General features: G+C 42.4%; 1 protein-coding gene across 2 annotated transcripts in view; it reads right to left on the bottom strand.

Annotated features, from left to right (window-relative positions):
- LOC144784313 (ankyrin repeat and fibronectin type-III domain-containing protein 1-like) overlaps positions 1-19,397 on the bottom strand; it is a 2,450,348-nt gene that overhangs the window by 132,039 nt on the left and 2,298,912 nt on the right. For both annotated transcript variants that reach the window (XM_078663012.1, XM_078663013.1), the window contains 2 exons: positions 18,626-18,794; positions 8,973-9,139 (listed from right to left, as the gene is read on the bottom strand). In XM_078663012.1, the coding sequence (XP_078519138.1) occupies positions 8,973-9,139; positions 18,626-18,794 (336 nt within the window). The remainder of the gene's footprint in view (positions 1-8,972; positions 9,140-18,625; positions 18,795-19,397) is intronic.

The raw sequence follows: 19,397 nt of genomic DNA, 5'->3' as shown, positions 1-19,397 counted from the left end.
GAGTTGAGCTCAAAGATGAGCCCTGTGGGACTCCACATTTGAGTGGGACCGGTTTAGACAGGGCATCACCTGAGAACACATGGAAACACCTATCCTCCAGGAAGGATAGGAGCCATGATAGCACCTTGCTGGACACTCCTAAATTCTTGAGACGGTGAGCCAGGATCTGGTGGTTCACCGTGTTAAAGGCCACGCTTCGGTCGAGGAGTATTATGGCGGCTGTGCCTGCTGCATCGAGAATCTTCTTTGCTTCCTCCATAACCACCAGTAAGGCGGTCTCGGTACCCTGGCATGGGAGAAAGCCCCTTTGTGAGGGCTGGAGCAGGTGATTGGATTCCAGAAACGTGGAGAGGGTATGGTTGACGATTTTCTCTGCAATTTTGCCAATTGCTGGGAGCAGTGAGATAGGGCGATAGTTGCCCAAGTCTGCCGGGTCCAAGTGTGGCTTTTTGAGCACAGCTTTTACCATTTGATCACTTATCCAGTATCATACAGAGTTACTTGCATTATCTATCAAGATGTTTTTTCTAGCATAATAAAACACTCCATAAAAGCATGACAATCTGCAACAAATATCAATGTTGGGTAATGTTTGTAGAAAAAAATAAGCCAGACGGCATTGAGTGAACCGTAATGACTTTAAAATGCTTCAGATATAGCTTTCCCTCCATTCTTTATAGAATTTGCAAAAGAGATCAACTTGCATTGTGATCTGTATCATTGTGTTTTCACCGGGACAATATACTAAGATTGAAGACCAGTCATTGGATTCAGGGAAACTAACCGTCCAGTGAAAAATATCCATTCTGAAACGTGTCAGAACAAATCTGTGCCTTGAGTTGGGTACAACTTTCAAGTATGGCTGCATATCATAATTAGTTAAGATAAGCTAATTTCTTAGATCAATGGGCTTTAACAGTTCGGCAGACAATCATATGTTCTCTAAATGCATAATGCATTCGGATTTTAGATCTTTTCTTCCAATTTCTACTAGAGATTCAGGGTTATTAAAATAGTCTGGATGCCCCAGGTCTTGAAAGAAACGCTGTATGTATATCAGCCAAATCATGCGTGTTTGCAGAGTTGAATTTAAACAACCCCCTATAACAGCACGGTTTAAAGCAGTATGTTCTGATGGCCACAATTCTTGCCCCAGTAAATTAGGTTGGATCTTAATTAAGTCAGTGAGAAACGGGGCTCCCAACTCAGCATGGCTCACAAATGTAGAAGTGGTTTTGCGTGTGGTAAGCTACTAGCAGATCAAGGTCCTGCATGAAGTCAACAAAGTCATTATGTAGGACTGCAGGGCGAGATGGGTGCGGGCCAATAAAACAGCATCATCAGCATAGAGAAGGGCAGGCAGAGGGTGATGGGCCACCTGAGATAGATCTTTGGAGTGTAAGGTCAGAGCCGTGCCTATGTTATTCATGTGAAGTGGGAAGAAAAAAGGTGCTAGGACAAAGACCTATCTTACCCCTCTCTCCACGCTGAAAAGCTGAGTACATTCACCTGTAATCCCATATCTGACCCTGGCTTTTGTACCTGTGTACACGTCTCTGAAAAAGGTAGTGATCAAAGTCTCCACTCCCATAGCTGACATAATTGTCCATAACTTAGAGTGATTTACACGGTGGAAAGTGGACAACAGGCCTACAAATCCCAGATATAAGTACCCTTTCTTGATATTAATATATTTTCCCAGTAACATTCTCAAATTGAGTCTCTGTTCTATCGTCCCAAACCTGGTATGGAACCCATATTGGAGTTCATACAAAATACCCTTAGATTCAGCCCACTCTTGAAGTTTATTTAAAATAATTCGACCTGCTATCTTCACTAGGGAGTCAAGCAATGAGATTGGCCTGTAGCAGGCAGGGTTATGTCGCTCACCTTTGTTATAGAATGGTACTATTAGTAATTCCGCCCATGTGGGGAGAAAGCCTATGTTACAACATGCCCTCAAAACAACAGTTAATACAGGTCCCCACAGGGCAATGTTGGCCCTGTACAGGTCCACAGGGATAGCGTCAGGACCGGTGCCTTACCCCCTTTACTCACATTTATTGCTTTGTTAATTTCCTCCCAGCTAAGGGATGTAATAATGGAGGTTTGTCTTGGAGCTATACCTTCATTAGGTTAAAGTGCCTGTACAGAATCTGATGTAGGGGTCGGTAGAGAATAGATGCCAGATAAATGTCTTACCCAATCATCCTCAGGTATCGCAACCACAATACCAGGAGCAGTATCCTCCCTCAATGGTGCAGAGTTAACTACCTTCTAAAATACATTGTTGTTATTGTTGATACTGGCTTCATGTAAGGCGTCCCATGCCTCCTCTCTTATTCGTGCCTTCCTTTGTTTCACCACCTGGGGCTCACACTCCAGTCAACTAGAGCTACAGTAAGTGCACCTTACAAATGTGGCTTTCTGGTGCAACTTGGCATATGATCTACAGATATCCCAATAGCTCCTTGAAGCATTGCATGTTTTGTTTGGGGATCCTGTGAAGTTAAGGGAAAGCTCTTATTTAGAGCATTCTGCAAAGGAAGCATTCTGCAATATTAAACAAAGTGGAATGGATATATTGAGCTATGTGACTAGAGTCTGTCAATTTTAGAGAACCCAAATGAGTATTTTTCAACAAGGGCTAAAAGAAGAGATAAGGATGAGTTGGTTTGTTTGTAGAGCCCTACCTCATTTCCTGAACTTGTTGGTTTAGTGCTGTTAATTAAATGTTGATTACAGGAAAGATGTATGGAAAGACGTTAGTATTCTGGTTAATCTATCCTAATTTAAACAAAGTTTCTTCATTTGATAGACCCAATATTCCACCTTTATGATTTTAACAGATCAAATAAAAGTATTTTATCATCTATTGCCTCAAGAAGAATCTATCACAGTTAGGGAAGCTAGGGGCCCTTTGACAGAGAGTGAAAAAGATCATAGGCGGAAGGCTGGGCTGAATCTGTATTATGGTGATGCTAGACGTAAAATTTGGACCTGTCCTAAAACAACCTCAGAAACATTTAGAAATAATTTCAGTCATCTCCTGAAAAAGAAAAGAAGACAGGAGGGAATTTGCTTCCTAATATTGGATCTTCTATGACTAAAACTGACAATATTTGGATTCACTTGCCAATTACCTGAGAACTGAAGATGGAACATTATAAAAAAAGAACATCTGGTGAATATATTTGAATTTCTGAATTTATTGGGTGCGATTTACTATTCTTACTCCACTCCAACATTAACCATTGTAGGTGTATAAAAAGGGTAATATTCACTATTCTAACTCCAAGCCAACAAACATTGAAAAAGGTGCATAATTTGGAGGTGTAAAATGTACTATTTTCTTTCTAATTGAATTTGGGAAATGTAATCTAATTTGGGAAACTGCATACATTGTTAGGTTGAAATTTAGTATTATAATTCCCATCTAAATAAAATGAGGAAAGTGCATTAATGAAAGGGGTGAGATAAATTAATTATGACTCCAGCCCAACAACAATTCGGGAAAGTGCATAAATAAAAGGGTTAGATTTCTGTTGTAACTCAATTCACAAACTTTGGGGGAAGTGCATAAATCATGGGGTGGTGGGAGTTTACTTGAACTCTTGCTTAACAAAAAGATAAGAAAATTGCATAAATAGAAGGGACAGGGTTTACTATTCTAAAGTTCTAAATCCAATCCCAGAAACATGAAGGAAAGTGTATAAATGCTGTATAAATTTAGGGGTGGAAGGAGTTTACTTGTACTATTCTACCTCCAATACAAAAAAAGTTTGGGAAAGTGCATACATTAATAGAATGAGATTTACTATACTAAAGTCGCACTGTATAAAAATGAGGAAAGTGCATTATTGAAAGGGATAACATTTAGGGCCAGATGTAGGAGGCCATTTACCGACCGGTAACGGCCAATTTCGGCCGTTACCGACTGGTAAATGGGTAGTTGTGATGTAGGGGCATCATTTTACAGATTCGGTAAATTTACCGAATCGGTAAATTTACCGAATCTGTAAAATACCGAATCAGTAATTTTACCGATTCGGTAAATCCAAGATGTAGGTAGCACTGTTTACAGTGCTACAGGCCTTCAGAATTCGGTATTTTACCACACAATCCTATTGTGTGGTAAAATACCGATTTCAGGTGTGCATGCACATCTGTGCATGCACACCTATGCCATGTGACAGACAGACATGCCCTTAGGGCATGTCTGTGTGCCACATGGCACACATGCCTGTATTCGGGGTGCTAGAGGGTGTCAAAGTGACACCCCCTGCACCCTTGCTGGAATCGGTATTTACCGAATCGGTAAATACCGATTCGTTATTGCCCATTGATTCCTATGGGCTTCAATGCCCATAGGAATCAATGGGCATTACCGAATCGGTATTTACAGAATCGGTAAAAACCGAATCTTAACGATTCGGTATTTACCGATTCAGAAATACCTCCATCCCCCCCCTCTATTTTACCACTTCTTAAATACCGAATTGGTAAAATTTGGTATTTAAGAAGTGGTAAAATAGAATTACCTACCTCTAGCCCCAAGTTTCCTAACTCTAGTCCAAAGTGAATCAATTGGGAATGGAGAGAGATGTATTACTCTAATTCCATTCCAACAACAAATAGGACAAGTAATACATTGAAGGGATGAGATTCACTATTCCAGTTCCTATCCTATAAACATTGAGGGGCTACATATACTATTATGCCTCTAGCAGAAAACAAATTAGGCAAAGTGCATTCATTTTGGGTTCAGTTTTATTATTCTAACTCCAGCCTAACAGACACTGGGAAAAGCACATCAGTTTATAAGGGGTCATACTATTCGAACATCAATCCCATAAACACTGTGAATTGGATGAGATTTAGTATTATAACTCCAGTCCTACAAATATTGGGGACATTTCATAAATGAAGGGGGTGGATTTTCTGTTCTAATATCACTTCCACAAACTCGGATGAAAGTGCATCAATAAAAGGGGGGACTATACCAGTGTCTGTGTTTCCCAGTGGAAATAACAAAGAATGCACAGACCTGTGCCGAAAACAAGCAGCTATCCCACTAATTGTTGAGCTTGAAATGTTCACCGAATCATCGCCAATGAAAAGAAGCATCACATCAATAATCACAGGAGCCGAACGATCCGTGGAAGTAAGTTTTACTTCAAGCTTCAGTTACATAATTTCAACATTCCAGCTGTCCCTCTATTCCAGCTCTCTTCCATCATGAGTGTTGCACCCATGAGCCATCAGCCAAACACAACAATTGGCAAAGCCAATAGGTATTGCCTAAGGCGGAGAACTACTGGCTCTTCCAATACTACTTTGCTTTGGCATCGTGCATTCTTCATTATTAATTTACTGTTTGAAAATAGATGAAATAGTAAAAAACTGGGGGGCATTTTTGATTCGTTTAATCTTATAGTTTATTACTAATTTCAAGTTTTATGATGACCGACAGCTATTCGGAAAATGTAAATTAAAAATAAAGGGCCATATTTATGAAGTCCTTGCGCCGCCGGTGCGCCACTTTTAAAATGGGAAAAAGTGACGCACCGGCGGCGCAAGGCCTTCATAAATAAGGACCAAAGTATGTACAGGATGCCACACACATGAACAGTAGTGAGTCGTCTTGTAGCAGTGTACAGCTGTTAAGGGGGTCACAAAAAAAAACTATAAAAAAGTCAGGGGAGTGGGAAGTAGCAGTGTGGGAGAGAAGCTAATAATGGCTGTGAGATGGAGGGAAAGGGGGAATCATTAAGATAGAAAACAGAGTTCAGAGAAAGGAATGAAGGAAATGTCATCTCTTCACTTGAATGTGGCAGATCACAGAGACAGCAATCAGACTGATTTGAGAGAATCAATCACCCGTGGGCTGATATAACTTTTGACTGACAATTTCACAAGCAAATTGCAGCAATAATAAGAACACAAAAAGCCAATGGTTTGGAGTGAGCTGGCCGAAAGCCTACTCTAAGTATTTGTTAAAGTATTCGGTGAATAGGTCCATTGATGACAGACAGCTAAAGCTGTCTCTGCGCAAGACCTAAAAATGGGTGCCTAACAGAGAGACGGCATTAGCGTTTCATTTGTATAAAGTTCACGGCATGGAAGAGACTCGTGCACCAACATAAAAAGACGCCACGGCTCCAGCTCTCTCATTAGCTGTGATCTTCACCTGGCAACAGGAAAGACTTAAAGGCTTAGGGACTGTCAGACATGAAACTGTTCCCAGTATTAGCGGTAAAACTCTTTAAACACTGTAAAAAACGCCACAATGTCAGGTTCCTCTGCGGCGGTTTCACAGTTCTTCAGCCTGGGTGAAAGGCTTAGCCGGCCCCGATATTCCCAGATTCATCAGCTAACGCTGGGAACAGCTGTAGTGCCACAGAGGGAAAAGGGCTCACAGTTGGCACCTTAATTAGCTATGTGATCAGAGATGAAAGGGTTTGTGAGGACAGAGTGGCTGCGCCACCCTTACAGCCTCTGTTGCTCGTCGCAGAGCACTTCACTGAAGTAGCCTGGGGTGGCTTGCATGTCGTCTGCAACTGTGGCATTTGGGCCGAAAACAAATGCAGGACTTCGACGGCCATGAATGTCACTCTGAGCAGATTTACAAGTTCTCGCGCATCTCTGCAAATCAGCAGGGATGCGCCAGAAAAGATGCGACACGCAATTCCCTCCCTGCACCACCACAAATGTGGCGCATATACAATGCATTTACAATGCGGCACACTGTGGCGCAAACATAGGGCGATGCGAGTCGCATCCTGTGGCGTAAGGGCGGCGCATTGCTGGAGTCGTGTCACCAGCGCAACGCGGCTCCAGCAATGTTCAGGGGTGCCCTATGCCTAACATGCTGTGTCACTCCTTACGCCTGCTTCAAGCAGGCGCAGGGTTTTTACGTAGCATGGACATAAAAGTGCCCCTGTGAAATCTTGTAGATTTCACTGCGTCACTTTTACGAGGCGTTCCTGCGACAGAACGCCCACCCTGCGCCGGAACGCCCACATGGAACCTAACGCAGGTTTCATGTGGCGCAGGGCTCGGTAAAGATCAGGGGTGGCGGTTCGGGGGTAAAAGGGTGTAAAAAAAGAGAAAAAACACCTTACCTTATCATCATGTCTCTCCTCCATCTCTGGAACAGGAAGCACCCAGGCTCCCATAACCCAATCACAACGCTGCAATACAGCATTGTGATTGGTCTGAGTGCCGTGGTTCAGTGCTCAGATAGACAGTGGGTAATACAGCCTGGGTGGAGAACAAACAAAGTGTGGATGACTGTTTGGCCAGCCCAGAATGGCCACCCAAACAGTCATGGGCACTTGCAGTGTGCACCATTCCTCCCCCTGCTCCTCTGTCATCAGAGCAGCCCTGGCCCACCCACAAAACTGCCACAGCATGAACAAATAACATGATAATAACTTTGTGTTATTATTTTATTTTTCCATTATTTTACTGCTGCAAAGCAGTGTGGCAACTCTCCTCCACCTTAATGGGAGAGCCACCACTGGTACCTTCCTGCACAAAAAAAATCCCCTGAGGCATCTTTCTCTTTCTCTGGGTGCTGCAAAATGCATAAAACGAGGTCGTAACAAGGAGAAATAAAGATATTTCTCCTTGTTACGCCTCACCTGAGAAGGCTTGCAATTTTGGCGCATTTCCAGGTCTACCACTTTTGGTAAATCTGGGAATATGTCAAAATCCATGGGAGTTGTGTGGGAACACCCACGCAACACCCATGGAACGGCTTTCCAGGACAAAGTAAGGCAATGCCGCGATGTGCTCTGCGTTATTCCTGACTTATGAAACCACTTGGGCGCATGCAAAGTGGACTTGCGTTGCTTCAGAAATTGCATTTTGGGCTGGTGCGGTGAAAGAGTGACACAACTCCCCTAAGACATATGCAGACCCCTGAATGCATAACAAATCAGGGGAGGAGGTAAATTGCCAGTGAGTATTTTTTTTTAATCCAATCTACCCACTGAATAGGTTATAGAAATTAGGCAAATGGAAAAGTGCTGAACATATCTAATAGTCTCCTACATCGACACAACCACAAACACTGTAGATCCCACTTACAAAAAAAAATCAGTAAATTTGCACTCCCATTGGTACTGCTACAAACAGGTGCAGGTTTTCTATTTTTTTTAATTCAGAAAGATGCAACAGTCGCCGGTGTCTAGCCATGTGTCTGGCAATATCAAGTGAAAATTGCTAGATGCTAGTTCTCCAATAATTAGTTGTGCACGCTGCACAGGTCTGCACTTAAGAGAGCTCTTCCTCACAAAGTTTGTGGGTGCTTATTTTCCCTTGTCCTTCTGGAGCAAATCTAACCATTTCCAGAATGGACAAGAGTAGAAGAGGAGTTTGTGAATGCCTACAAACACACTAGGTTGTGGACGTTCCCATACTGTCAAGGCAAACCACAACTTGTTCCACCCACTCTCTTCCTCTTGCATAGGGTTTACTTCTGCCTGGTCGTAAGCAGCTTTGATGAAAAATTGCACAGTGGTAATGCCTTTTGCATCATAGGTATCGTTTTTTTGGATAAGTGACATGTACAAATGCATCAATTTTCAACGTTAAATGCATGTTTTGGACCCTGTGCATTAAAATTTGGTTGCCTCCTTATACCAAACAGGATCAACTAGGATTGCCGCCTGGGCTGGACTGGGAACCCAGAGCAGTCCTGACAGTTTTCTCAGACCACCAGCCACTGGGGAAGCACTGGCAGGCCCTGGGAGGCTGGTAACGCCTGCTTACTGCTTTTGTTACTGGGGCCGATATTGCAGCACCGCTACAAAACTGGCCCACACCCTTCCGGCTTCCCGGAGAAACAGCTGATGCCCGGTACATCCAGTGCAGCCCTGGTTGCCTCCTTAAAGTAGTTGGCCATGAATCGAGCCAACCTATGGAATATAAACCTCAATCGCACAATCCCAACCAATATTTCTTACCTGTATATAGTCCTGGACTTGCTGGTGCCTCTGTTTTGCGGTTGTCAATTCTGAGTCTGAGAAGGCTTCGCGGAGACTCTGCTGTGAGAGGAGCGACTCCAGCTCCAGCAGAGCAGACACCTGGCAGTACTGGCTAATGAACTCCCGGTCGTACGTGAAGAAATGAACTGAAACAAAAAAATACAATTGTATTTGATTAGTGACGGGTCAAGTAATTAGGTTAACCTCATCTGAGTCTTCGTAAATTTGCCACTCAAAGATTCGCCCAGTGGGTCTGGGTTATGTTTGTGTGTGCACACATCTAGAATCCTGTGCTGCTGTACACAGAACAGGTCCCCCAATAATTTATCATATCTCTGCCCAAGCACACCATTGGAAGTCAGGGAGAGCAATACTCTCCTCTATTGGGGTTAGCTTTAACTTGCAAGCAAGTTACTTCGCTCATTCAGATAGCAAGAATTTATTCTCCAAAGGCAGACAACACAACGGCAGACACCCATAGAGGTGTGTGGGATCTCCAGTCAGTGAGCTAGTTTGCTGCATCTTGTATAGCAGATGGGTTATATCACTGAGGTGTCTTTGTGACTCAATGAAGCCAATTACATACACTCTTGACTATTTATATTTGCCATCAACATAATTTCAGGAAAACACAGAGACAAGAGAGTAGCTTTTTTTCTCTCTGTGAAATGCAAGTGTTTGCTGCCAAGTTAGCTCTAGCCCCCATCCAGTTATCAGTTTATGCGGGTTGTAGGGATTTACTCCACACAAAAACCTAGTGTTGTATTGTCGGTCAATGGTCATGTTTTAGCCTCACTCACAATCAATAACTGAGTTTTTAGCCCCACGTTAGTGTAGGTATGGGAGGTTGGCACAGCACACACAGGAACTGGAGTCTAAGCTTCGCCTATTCTCAGGTACTTTGGGACTTATTTACAAGCCCTTTTGCTGCCGGTGCGTCATTTTTAACCGCATGCGCGCTAGCGGTTTTCCCGCTGTGCGCTGCATTTTGCAAAAAGCTGCGTTACATGACGAGCTCAGCTCGTCATCAGCGCACGGCAGGTTACGCACATGACGAGCTGAGCTCGTCATAAGCCCCGAAGGGGTTAATATGGAAAAAAGTGACATACTGGCGGCGCAAGGGGCTTGTAAATAGGCCCCTACGTTTTTAACCTGGTTCATAGTCAGGATAGAGCCTGACCACACACATACAGTTTATGTGATGCCACCCCATCTACATTTAAACATTTAGCCTGACTCGAAGTCAGATGAGGATTACAGAATCCTCACATATTGGCATCATGTTAATATTAACCCTAGGCGGTGAACTCCGCTCCGCTCGTGGAATTTGCAGAGTTTCCCGCATTCCGCGTTACGCGGAGCTCGCGGAGTTCCGAAAAAGAGGTTTTTTTCCTCGTTCGCGTTTATCAACGTCAAGTTGGTGACTGCGAGCGAGGAAAATCAACCTCCTGGTGAGATTTTTCCTCGTTCGCGATCGTCAACATCAAGTTGGCGAGCGTGGATAATCAACATCCCGGCGAAATTTCTCAACACAGGGGGTCAGGTTTCTCATTGCGAGTGGTCGGTTATGCTCGTGACAGCTCGCGTTGAGAAACTGCCCGTTCACGTTGAGAAAGCTGCAACTCCAGTAAAAATCTACTCGAGCGCCAAAAAAGGAAAGCAGGGTCCGCTTGCTCTGTGAATGGTGCTGTTCGCAATGATTGCACAGTGTAGACAAGCATCCGGCACTGTGCAATCAATGCGAACAGCATTTATCAATTGTACTCCACCGCTTGCAGTGCTTCGCGTAGCGCGGCAGAGTTTATTTTGCACTTTGCAGAGGTCGGCGTAGTGCAGCTCCGCGAACTCCACCCAGGGTTTGTTAATATACAGTTTTATAGGTAAAACATAATCGCTGAGTTCAAATGTTTTTTCATGCTCCTATTTTTGGAACTGGAACACAAAGAGCTAAACTCTTTATATGGAAAATAAAGATTTGGCCTCAAGTCTGCAGGGACCAATGTGATCATGTCTGTCAGTAGACAAAGTCTTCTTTACAAGGAGAACTGTGATGGAATTCTCTAATCAAAGGCGGCTCAAGGAAATTAGTGGACTCTGTTTGCTAATCCTCCCCCTGAAATATGAATTTGAAGAAATGAAACAGATTTGGTGACGATACAACTAAATGGATGTGCAGTATTCACTGACGGTAATTGATTCCTCAACATTCAGAAAGAGTAGACGAGAAGAATAGAGCAATTAGTACCAAAGGTTAAAAAAATGTCAAAAACTGAGCTAAGTGATATTTAAGCTTAGCCAAGAAGGGTCTATCTAGAGAAGGGTTAACATTTAGATGGTGGGTACATCCTTAATAAATTGAACACAATTAAATATGTTGGTACATCAAGTCAAAGCAGGCCTCTGGGTGGATGGCTCAGTGGACTATGCATCCATTGGAGGGGCCTGTGTTCAACCTCATGGTCACAGATTCAAATCCCGGCGGGTCCACTCAGCCTTCATCCATCTGAGGTCGATAAAATGAGTACCAATGAGTCGGGTAACAATAAACATCTGTTATTCAGCCCCAAGATGCCCCTTCAGGGGTGAATGTGCACTTTACAAATACACATGTTATGTTATCTGAGGGTGAAAGGGAACGGCTAAGGAACAAGTCAAAAACAAGCAAACATGGAGTCAACATATTTTCCAAACCATGAATGGAGGGTTTCATGATGTGGTTAAGCTACATTGCTGAAGTGGTGCACGGAATGAACACAGATTAAATACCAGTGTATTGTCACACCCTCGCGTTATTCATCTGTGTCAAGTTTCTTCTTTCCCTTTGCCAGCTATCAATAGGCCGATTTTTCATGCAGATAATCTGCACAGATTGATTGTTGTAGCTAGGGTAGGCAGATAAAAGGCATTCCAGACCCTCTAAGTGCCAGCTTCCGAGCGATGAATATGGACTAAGCTCATACAGAAGCAAAATGCACGAGAGAGCTCTAGGAACCAGGCGGCTGTAATTCCACCTGGATCTCTGGTGACATCATTAACCACACAACCAAAGGTCATGGCAGCAGCACTCTCTAATGGCATTCCAGTCTTACCTGTGCTCTGGGGCCCATTGTACTGGGAATCACTCTGCACTGAAAGAGTCCTCTTTTGAGCTTCATCTGAGGGCCGCCACTGCTCCAGGAAGAGGGCAGTAAACAAGAAATTGCTTGACAATGCCAGGTGCCGGATTCTTATGGATCTATTCAGGCGAGTCCCACAGGACTCAATTTGGCTTGGAGGCCATCTTTCAAATTGCTGCCCACAGGAAATGTTTTTTCCCCAAGCATTGCACGGTGTGGGACTAGGATCCACCGGGGCAGATTTGCAAGCCCCTTGCGCCACTTTTGCGTCATTTTTAACATAGGAAAAGTGACGCAAAAGTGGCGCAAGGGCCTTGTAAATCTGCCCCACGGTGCCTGACTTCATACGCTCAGCGTCAACGACAGGAGCAACAGTTCTCAATTCCCTGCTAAAGGCTGAGGCACTAGGGGGCTTATTTACAAGCCCCTTGCACCACCTTTGCGTCATTTTTAACATGGGGAAAGTGACATACGGGTGGCGTAAGTGGCTTGTAAATCTGCCCCTAAGAGTTTAAGTAGTTCTCTTTAGAAATTGAGATCTGCAAGCGTTTCTCGCTCTTCATTTGGGCAAATTTGTTCACAACCTTTCGGCAGGTGCCCTTGGTGAATTACTATTGAATTCCAATTCCTATTGAATGTAGCATATTTTGGTAAGTCACACCTGGGTAGGAACAACACCCAAGGTATTTTGATGAGACACTTCCTTCCTGGTGACACGCCTTTGCTTGTAACTCAAAACCAAACCCCCTCCCCCTTAGGACACTGGATCTGAGTGAAATGTAGTGAACTGGCACTGCTGAATCTACGTATTTAAAGTTAGATTGCCATACTTTTCCACTCAAGGGGACACTTGTTTTCCGTGACCAACTCCTTTCTCTGATGTCTGCTAGGGCGCTGCTGTTGATGTTACTATATTGCCATGTAGGCTGGACGTCGACCTATACTGTAAAGCTTTCTCTTGAAGGTTTGTGTACAACATATAAATATTGATTTAACGAAAAAACACAAAAGAAGGAATCAGGTAGTGGGCAGCGGGAACGTTTAGAGTCCATTCAAATGGGCCCTTAACCCCGAGCCAATGCACATTTTTAGCCTCAAACAATACATGGGGCGAGCGAAATCCCACAGTGATGTGCTGAACAACGGAATGAAACACACGTGTTTGTGGTGAGGTGTAACAATAACAATCTCTAAGATCTTCCTTCAATTGGTGTTTGAACGATGAATGAAATCTGAGCTATTTTTGGTATGTACTGGCAGCTATGAGACTGGGGTGGAATGAAAACTAGCTTCTTTTTCGAGATATTCTGCTCCCAAGACTGCAGATTACAAAACAGGAAAAGGGACAGCAAATTTTGCAGTGCCGTGCCATTTCCAAAACGCAGGGGGATATTCACAAGGTGAGGAATCCACTGGCAGATGTATCTATGAGAAGCATCGTATTTACAAGAATACGGTGCATGCCTGTGTTTTCCCTTTGCCTGGCGCTAAAAATTGCTGCCTAGCCCTGCATTGCAGGGATGATTGTTTATGTGCAGAAAGGTGTATAATGGCGATTTGCAGCACACATAGGAGTAACAAATAGCCATTATTGATTGTTTATGATTAGGAACGGACACCTTCAAGCACAAATACAATCATTAATGGTGTTTTGCTCTTTCTATGTGTGCTGCAGCACGTTAGTTTTTGGCGCTGCCTCAGATTTACAGATCTTTGTAAATTTGACGGTACAAAAGGGGGTGGTGATGGACGGAGCATCTGAATCAATCAAACACTCACACCCAGTCAAAAGATCTGGGTTTAATCCATCACCGTTCTTTAGCCCACTATGCCACCCCAGTTCAGACATGGCTATATGCAAATCAGTCTGACCCTGTGCCTCATGGGAACAGTCCAGCCCGAACTGCCAAGCCATGTCTTCCCTGGACCGGAAACAAGCTTCCGAGGACCGGTTTCTGGCATTCCAGCCTTCTTCAGCCCGGCTTGCTTGAATCCAGTGGCAAAGTGAGCAAGGGACTCACGTCTGAGCATACCCTGCCACACTTATGGCGGCAAAAAGCGGTACAAAAGGGGTTGTAAATTTGGAGCAGCGCCAAAAAGCACTGGGTGTTGCGGGTGAACATCAACAGCAACACCCACTGCATGCCCCTTTCATGCAGATACCTGCATGAAAGAGTACCATATTTACAAAGCGGCATCACACCACAAAAAGTGGCTTAACGCTACTTTGTAAATACCTAGCAGGTCAATGCGCCACTAGAACGTCAGTAAAAGTGAAGTTTGGGTGGATCAGTCCCCTTGTACATATGCCCCAGAGTGTTTTTGCCTCCGCTCTGTATGGAGAAGATGGATACAAGCAGTAACCAAAACCTAATGATGGACAGAAGCATAGCTACGTGTTGTATGAATGAACGCGTCATGCTTGTTTCGCTTGTGCATTGTTGTTTTATGAAATAGACACGAGCGGGACATTCTGTGCTCGAGTCTATTTCATATGATGAGGGCATGTGGGGCATTTGGGCAGTGGTTTTGCTCGTGTGTTGCGGCATCTTTTGAGCCACAGGGTTTGCACTTAAAAGGGGGGGCGAGGGGCGGTTACCGGTAGAAGACCAGACTTGCATGAGATGACATGCATCTTGCTAAATAAGTTTCTTCCACTACACTTTGGATCCGTCGTTTTCATTCACATACTACACAACACCCTAAGATTGGTCCCCACAAAGAGGGTGCTTTCAGTGCTTAAGGGAGGAATCATTGAGGATATTTCAGTATATGTGGTTCCAGAATTACTTCCCTCAGTTACATATCTTAGAAGGCAAATAAGCCAAGGTGCTTTCGGTATAATGTATGCCTGCCTGGTTCATCTCAGGAACGTATGATAGAAGAAGGAATAAGAGGACCAGTAAAAGGACAAACATAAACCATGCCAGCTTTACGTCAGATGAATGATTGAAGCATTCTGAGATCTGGTAAGGGCCATCTGCAGAGGCAGTTCGATTTGAACACTTGGTGGCACAGATCGACATACGCGGTAGCAAAGCAATAGTGCGGATCCCGGGAAGCAAGAGATCATTTTACTTCACCAGAAGCAGTATTTTCTGTCAAAAATAGACAACAGAATTCTATCTTCCAGTAAGGGAAGAATCTGAAGCTTCAAATTGATACTATAATATTAGTTTAGACTCTGCATAATTCACTGAGGATATGAAATATGGCAAGTGGATCACTGAAATAATATCGAGGGACAGAATATCGACCAACAAAAATATCGTTGACAAAATATCGAGTTTCTATCTACAAACAGGTAAGTACAAAAATATCGAGTTAAAAATATCGTTTACAAAAATATCGTTTACAAAAATATCGACTTTAATAAAAACAATGTTTAATTACATTAATATAAAAAATTAATTACTAAAATATACTTAACAATACTTAAAATAACTTTTAATAATTAAATAATTAATGAAAGTAAAAAAATAATATTTTTTTAATCATATTTCTTAAAACATATATATATATAGTAACAAAATTTAATTAAATAATAGCCAATATTATTAACGTACAAATACAATAGAGTAAAAATTACTATTCCCACTCCAGTGGGTGCAACAGTAGGGAAAGCGTTGGATAGCGTAGGGGTTAAAATTACTATTCCCACTCCAAGGAGTGCAACAGTGGATATATGACGTTACAACGCAACTTTTACAACGCACTACCATTACAACGTAAGTATTGGTAAGTATATAATAATTTTTATAATTTAAATTATTTAAAATTAATTTAATATAATTTAATTTAATTTAATTTCATTAAATTAAATTAATGTAAATTTTGTAAATTTAATTTTACTTTATTTTTACACTGTACCCCTGTACCCCAAAAACCCAAAACTGACCCTGAACCCTAAAAAAAAACCTTTACCCAAAACCCCAAAACTGACCCTGAACCCTAAAAATACCCCTTTTACCCCAAAACTAAAAACTGACCCTGAACCCTAAAAATACCCCTTTACCCAAAAACCCAAAACTGACCCTGAACCCTAAAAATACCTCTTAACCCAAAAACTAAAAACTGACCCTGAACCCTAAAAATACCCCTTTACCCAAAAACTAAAAACTGACCCTGAACCCTAAAAATACCCCTTTACCCAAAAACTAAAAACTGACCCTGAACCCTAAAAATACCCCTTTACCCAAAAACTAAAAACTGACCCTGAACCCTAAAAATACCCCTTTACCCAAAAACTAAAAACTGACCCTGAACCCAAAAAATACCCCTTTACCCAAAAACTAAAAACTGACCCTGAACCCTAAAAATACCCCTTTACCCAAAAACCAAAAACTGACCCTGAACCCTAAAAATACCCCTTTAATTTAACATAATTAGCAATTAATCAATTAAATTAAATTAATTACCAATTACATTTTAAATAATTAACAAATATTATTTAATTACCAATTAATTAAATATTACTACCAATTAATAAATTTACATATTTAATTAATTATAATTAAATTACTTCCCACCCTATTCCCCTATAAACCCACAACCCGCTACAGAATAAAATTACACAATAATAAAAAAAAAATCATTAATTAAAAATAATTATAACATAAAATGACACTTTTCACACATATTATAACATAAAAACACTATAAATAATTAAATATTATTTAAAAAACGATATTTTTTACTATCTAGATTATATACTTGGATATTTTCACTTTCTATATTATTTACAGTCGATATTACTTCACTTACCTTAAAAACGATATTTTGACTGTCGATATTCTGTCCTGTCGATATTTTGTCCAAACGATATTTAAAACTCGATATTCTGTCCAAACGATATTTTGGAGTCGATATTATGTCTGTGCACCATGGCAAGTTCTTCAACCTCCTAGCGTGTTATTCAATGGCACCTTTCCTGCTGTAACTTTTATCCCCATGCTCACAATTATAAAACAGAAGCCAGCAGGAATCACACAGTGGTTGTCTGACTCTCACATGGGCATAAGGAAGAAAAAAGTGGCATTCAACCGTCACTAATAGTCTGGGATTCTCCTTCATTGTGGATGAAAGCAGTGACAAAGCATAGTACATTAGAGTGCATAGCATGGCATTTATGGTGTAAGGATCTGTTTAAGGATCTTGTTACCCGTTTCGTCTCTTTTACGTTTTTTTGCCATTCCTCTAACCAAACTGCTCAAGCACTCTAGAGTTGCCTCTAGATCTGCTGCCTGTAATTAACTACTTTCATCTTCTTGTGCAGAACCCTGAGGAGACCATGAAGGCCTTTTGTCCATTAGCCTCAGTGGGAACGATTTCCCTCAATTTTGTCATTACTGCAATGTGGTCAGGGAACATAGGACCTGATCTAGAGTTTGGCAGACAAGATGCCCAGTGTGCCAAACTGACGGTCCACCCAATTTATTTCGAATTGGGCGGACTGTCGTACTTCGCAAGTGGAAACCTTACATCGATGGCCCAATGGACTTTTAGCCGTTGGTGTAAGTAAACTAGACCTTCAGCCCTATTAAGGGCGGATCTTCTGATGCACTTTTATCTCTTTAGGACTGCCAGTAAAAACCTGGTAGTCTCGAAGATAAAAGAAGAAAAATTATCTCAACAACCAGGGAGAAGAGTGTCATTATTTTCGTTTTTTGTACTAAAATGTTTCTGAGTGGCCAGATGAAACATGGCTGCCACTCAGCAAACATTCAGTACTTTCAGAAGAGTCACGGTCACAATGGCTCCTTTGAAGTCACAAAGAGCTCAACTTGGCCGGTGATGATCTCTAAATATGTTGGTTGGTAGTCCACCAGGGCAGCAGAGGTTATTACCTCCATTCTACCATTGTACGGCAGGCTTACAACCGAACCCTACATGAGGGTCACTGTCATTTAATTCCTTCTAAGTGATTGAACCGCTATTGATGGGTGAGAAAGGTGCACCATCAATGGGGTGGACAATCCATTGCTTCGTCTCTCTCCCTGCATTCAGAAAATCATCACCTTGTTTTTTTCTCCGTAGCCTTATACCCTCACAATATACCTCTGCCCTTCTCCTTCAAATCCCAGAAACAACATCCATCAAGGCAGTCCACTGGCATCAGTCACTTTCACTGTCCTGCATGTCCCTTTGCTCTTCACAACTGTTTATAGCTCTAGTTCTCCAGGGTTCCTTTCATGGCCTGGACCCAAGTCTATGTTCTCACAAAAACCTCCATATTTAATCTCTGTACAGCAGAGTAGGGTTGAAGTGCACCACCTCATTCACCACACCTTTGGATTGAGTAGGTCTTCCCCTCACATCTCTCAGTACCTTGAACTTTTCATGACTCCAAATCACAGTATGTGGAAGAAATAGCCAGATTAGTACGCAATGCGATTTAATAAACAGTTACTAGGCAGACATGACTGGAACCACATTCAACCTTGTGCCTAACAGGCACCACCAACAAGGCGTAGCTTTTTAAACACAAGTAAGAATTATCTCAGGTAATTACCTTACCTAGTTCAAAGATCTGGAGAGGCAGAGTGAGGAATCCAGAGCGAGGAGTGTAGGGGTTGTTTTGACCAGGAGCAGTGCAGACATCATCGGAAGGAGGCAGTAACAAGAGAAATGAGACCTGACCACCAAAGTCAAGGACCTCCTGGCTGTATAGACGGAAATCTTTGGCCTAAGGATTAAATATTTAAAGAACAGAAACATGTTATTAAGATATAAGCAATCTTCTTAATTGCAGAAACAACTAATTGTTACATCCTAAATAGGAAACTATACAGTAACATAATTTGGAAGTAAATAGTTTACACCCTTAACCTCATGGCTGCTGGAGCGATTCCCCTGCAGTGCTGGGCCATAATAGAGCACCTGAGAGGTATATGCCATGACGAGCTGAGCTCGTCATGAGCACCGAAGGGGTTAACTGCAGTCTAATTGAACCTCATACCACCACTCTTCAAAGCTCTTACCAAAACCCAACTAGAACTCTATACTGACTATTTCCCAGAGCATACAATATAAAGCAGTACGCACATTACACCAAGGAGTAACACTCAAATCTGGCACCTGGTCTATATTCTACACTTAATATCAAAACTCTATATCAGCGTTTCCCAAACTGTGGTCCGTGGACCCTCAGGGGTCCGTGAGACATTCCCAGGGGGTCCGCAGGACTCGAGTGCCTGTCGTCGTAGTGAAAAATGAAACGCCCATGCGTCCTCACAGCACACAAGAGCTGTGAATGTTGGCGCAGGGGTGGCGAGACCACAACAATACA

Source organism: Lissotriton helveticus, chromosome 10 (genome assembly GCF_964261635.1).
Source record: "Lissotriton helveticus chromosome 10, aLisHel1.1, whole genome shotgun sequence".
NCBI lineage: Eukaryota > Metazoa > Chordata > Amphibia > Caudata > Salamandridae > Lissotriton > Lissotriton helveticus.
Note: the sequence above shows the minus strand (reverse complement) of the source record. Positions and strands in the feature narration are given on the sequence as shown.